This window comes from Myotis davidii, unplaced genomic scaffold (genome assembly GCF_000327345.1).
Source record: "Myotis davidii unplaced genomic scaffold, ASM32734v1 scaffold251, whole genome shotgun sequence".
NCBI lineage: Eukaryota > Metazoa > Chordata > Mammalia > Chiroptera > Vespertilionidae > Myotis > Myotis davidii.
The window spans coordinates 872,830-876,680 of record NW_006282378.1 but is presented as its reverse complement, the minus strand read 5'-3'; the positions used below and the strand labels follow the sequence as shown (position 1 = coordinate 876,680).

Below are 3,851 nucleotides of genomic sequence, written 5' to 3'. Positions count from 1 at the left end.
GTACATTCACTGAGGTCGGCCCCTTCCAACTCTCCCATCCACACTCGTCTTGTATACTTGTTTCAGATAGACGAGTGTGGATGGGAGAGTTAGAAGGGGTCGACCTCAGCGAACGTACCTCAAAACAGTGTAGCTGCATATCCCATCGCCTGCCCACTTCTTCTAATGCCACTTCTTCAAAATAGACTCACCCAGGCCGAAAACCGACTTCTGCGCAGGGGCCACGAAGTTTCAATCGCACTGTACGTGCGTGCCCGCACATGGTATTTTGTGGAAGAGCCACACTCAAGGGGCCAAAGAGCCACATGTGGTTCGCAAGCCGCGGTTTGCCGACCACTGATGCATGGAATTCAAAGATGGAATGATGACACTTTGCCTCCTGCACACATAGGCAACCCCAATCCAATAGCATAACTGCCACACTAGGATCACCTATTTATATGAGGTGAGATAGGAGTACAGCAAGCCTGAATCTTCCTGAAGTCAGGTAACACTGCACGGAGGAGAAAGGAAAAGAACATCAGTATTGCAAAAGCGGGGGAGGGTCACGTGGAGAGTGCTGAAGTTGTTGAGCTTCATAGGTCCGAGCCAGGAAACCATCAGAGAGGACTTTCCCCTTTATTTAGAGGCATCCTTGACAATGGGACACAGCCCAAGGCAGAGACCCTGGGTCTGTTGATAAGGGGGGTGGAGCAAGTAGAGAAGGGAGATGAATTCCTACAAAGGGAACCACTGGCCTTTCCAGAAAGAGAACCAGGTTCATGGAAGGTGGCATTTCTACACCTGCAGAGATCTGACCTTGGGGGACAGTCACTGTTGGGGACTGAGAAGAGAAGAGAAGAGAAGAGAAGAGAAGATGTCTCTCCCATAAATGTCTTCACTCTGGAGAAGGTGGGCTTTGAGCTGGTTCCCAAGGAGGCAAGCAAGGGGCATAGGGTCCTGTGGAATCTTGTCTGCAGAGGCAGTGTGAGCAGAAGTCCTGGGCGTGTGGGAGGGGCTGGTGGCTGAGAGCAACCGCAGAGAAGGAGGGAAAGGAATGGATTGGGATAGGCAGGAAGATCAATAGGGAGTTGTGTGGGAAATGAGAGTGCAAAGGAGAGGGGCTTAATCAGGGCTGTGAATGCACCGAAGGGGAGGAAAAGGTAGATTTGGTAGCTCCTAAACCTGGGGAGAAAGGGTGGAGGCCATGCTTCAGTGTTGTCTGGGTAAATGGAAGTGCATTTCCATAGGGTCAGAGTAGGCTTTGAACTTGGAGGAAAGTGGAATTCCTTCTCATTTTGCTAGAACCAGAGCTTTACATGGTCACATGTGTGAGACAGGAGTAGGTGGGGCCAGAGGGAGGGAAGTAGATCTTCATGGGTGGGCCCCAGGTTTGGAATGAAAGAGACCGTGGTTCAGCCACCCCAGCTACTTACTAGTTGAGTGTCATTGGCCAAGTTAACCAGCTTCTCTAAGCCTCAGATTACTCAAATACAAAAGGAATACAAAAATATTTCCCACTTGTGGTTCTTCCGGAAAACACTTGGCATAGGGCCTGGTACATAAGCAAATTCAATAAGGTGTTTTCCTAAGTATAGTTAATCCACATCACTAGAAGCACATTGTTCAAATGAGGCTATGGACTGAGACGCTGTGTTCATAGGTCCACCTTCTACGAACACATGATAAACTCAAGCCTCCCCCAGGGGAGGGCGGCTCATAGAGCCTGAAAATCATGAAATAAGAAGAGAAATTAAGAAATTCTGAAACGTTTAATCCAGATGACATTTGGGGACATGAGGATGGTTGCATGAAGAGGCAGGCCTTCCATTTCACTTGAGGAAATAATACTGTGTCGTTAAAGACTGTGGAGCCAGGACACTTGGTTTCAAATCCCCAGGCCATCAGTCATCCTCAGTCAAGTTCCGGAACCTCTCTGAAGCCTCAATGTTTCATCTATAACAGGGGTGGGCAACCCCTGGCACGAATGCCAAACATGGCACACCAGTAACTTTTGCTGGCACTCGAAACCCTCTCTTATAATCTTCCATTTACAATTTTTTTCTTAATATCGACTTTATTATTTTTCAGATAAATTCAGTGTAGGTGCATCTTACTCGTAAGGTCACGAAATATAAACCTGATGTAAAATCTCTGTCATCAGTGATGCAGCAGCAAAAGTTCCACTGATAATATCAAACGGAGTCATAAAGTTTTCTGTCGGACTACCAGTGTACATGTATACATTAACAAATAAATGTATTTTTCATCATCATATACTGTGTTTTTGTCGCTCGAATGAATTTTATTATTTCTTCAAGGTTCTTCACATACGTACACCTTAAGAGATATCAAGTAGGCGTAACATGTTCTCAAAAAATGAGGGTTGGCACGCAGAAGAATTTTGAGTCAGAGATTTTGCTGGTTTTGGCACGCACTCACAAAAAGGTTGCCCACCCCTGATCTATAACATTGTTCATTAGATTACCTCGTAATTAGATTATTATGGCAATTAAATGAGTTAACACATGTAAATGGTTAGAATAGCATCTGGCATATAGTAAATGCTCGATTTGTTCATTTTTACATTTCAGGGCACCCGATGGCAACCCCGTATTTTTCATAATTCCAGCAGTGGAAAAATGAGAATAGTTTCCGTACAGTAATGATTCCTTCTTACTGGACATGTTCAGAAATTCACTGAGGGTGACGGTCACAGTAATTGCAGAGGAAATTTTTCCTCCAGAGCGGAAGTAGATTTGCCATCTCTCAACCCCTTGGGCATAAGAGGAACGAGGCCAAGCGAGCGGAGGTCGATTGGCCGATGATGCAATAAATCCCACCCACCGCCAGGGGGCAGCAGAGTCTGGCCCCGGGTGGCTTCATCCCCAGAAAATAATTCTTAATTCCTTCCAGAGTTTTCTTCTTGGCTGTTCACGTGGCTTCCAATCTCCTGCCGTAATCCCGCCCATTATTGACTATCCCACCAATCAACAAGGGGTCGGGGTCGGGTCCCGCTGGGGCCGGGGCCGGATAGGTGCTCCTCCAGGTCATTCAGGCCGAGGCACCGCCCCCGCGCGACCGGGCCAGTCCCGGCTGCAGAGCGGGATGTCGTCGGGGCGTTTCAATTCAAGGAGGAAGAATTTGATATCACCCAATTACCCCATAGTCAGGGAGGGGCGAACGGAGCAGTGGGCGGAGGTACAGGCCGCCCCTCCCGCTAACCCGCGGTCCTGGGCCCTCCCTCAGTCGTGGGCGTGCAGCCCCCCAACTTCTCGTGGGTGATTCCGGGCCGGCTGGCGGGGCTGGCGCTGCCCCGGCTCCCCGCCCACTACCAGTTCCTGCTGGACCAGGGCGTGCGGCACCTGGTGTCCCTGACGGAGCGCGGGCCCCCGCACGGGGACAGCTGCCCCGGCCTCACGCTGCACCGGCTGCGCATCCCGGACTTCTACCCGCCCGCCCCGGAGCAGGTCGACCGCTTCGTGCAGATCGTGGACGAGGCGAACGACCAGGGAGAGGTCAGCGGGCGGTCAAAGCGGGGGAAGGGCCCTGGGAGGGGTCAGCGGGGACACTCGGAGCTGGGGGAGCAGGGGGAGCAGGGGGAGCAGGTTCGGGGACCCAGGGCCGGGAAGGAGACGGGGAAGACCCGGGGCCTGGAGGCTCCGTGTGAAACAGAAACGGGAAACCCTGGGGAGGGCGGGGCGGTGAGCGGGCGGAGGAGGGCCCAGCCCGGTGAACCCGCTGGCGGAGAGGAAAAACCGGTTGCGGTTGAGGGCTGGGGAGGAGAAAGGGTTGGACAGACACGGGACAGGTGGAGGCCGAAGCCAGAGGCTATCGAACAGTCTCTACTGCAGGGCTCCATCCCAAAACAA

General features: G+C 51.5%; 1 protein-coding gene across 1 annotated transcript in view; it reads left to right on the top strand.

Annotated features, from left to right (window-relative positions):
• Window positions 1–3,203: 3,203 nt before the first annotated feature.
• The window catches only part of DUSP23 (dual specificity phosphatase 23), a gene marked incomplete at its 5' end in the record, with an annotated part of 3,122 nt that continues 2,474 nt past the window's right edge, over window positions 3,204–3,851 (top strand). The window contains one exon of the mRNA XM_006752854.2: window positions 3,204–3,497. Within this exon, the coding sequence (XP_006752917.1) occupies window positions 3,204–3,497 (294 nt within the window). The remainder of the gene's footprint in view (window positions 3,498–3,851) is intronic.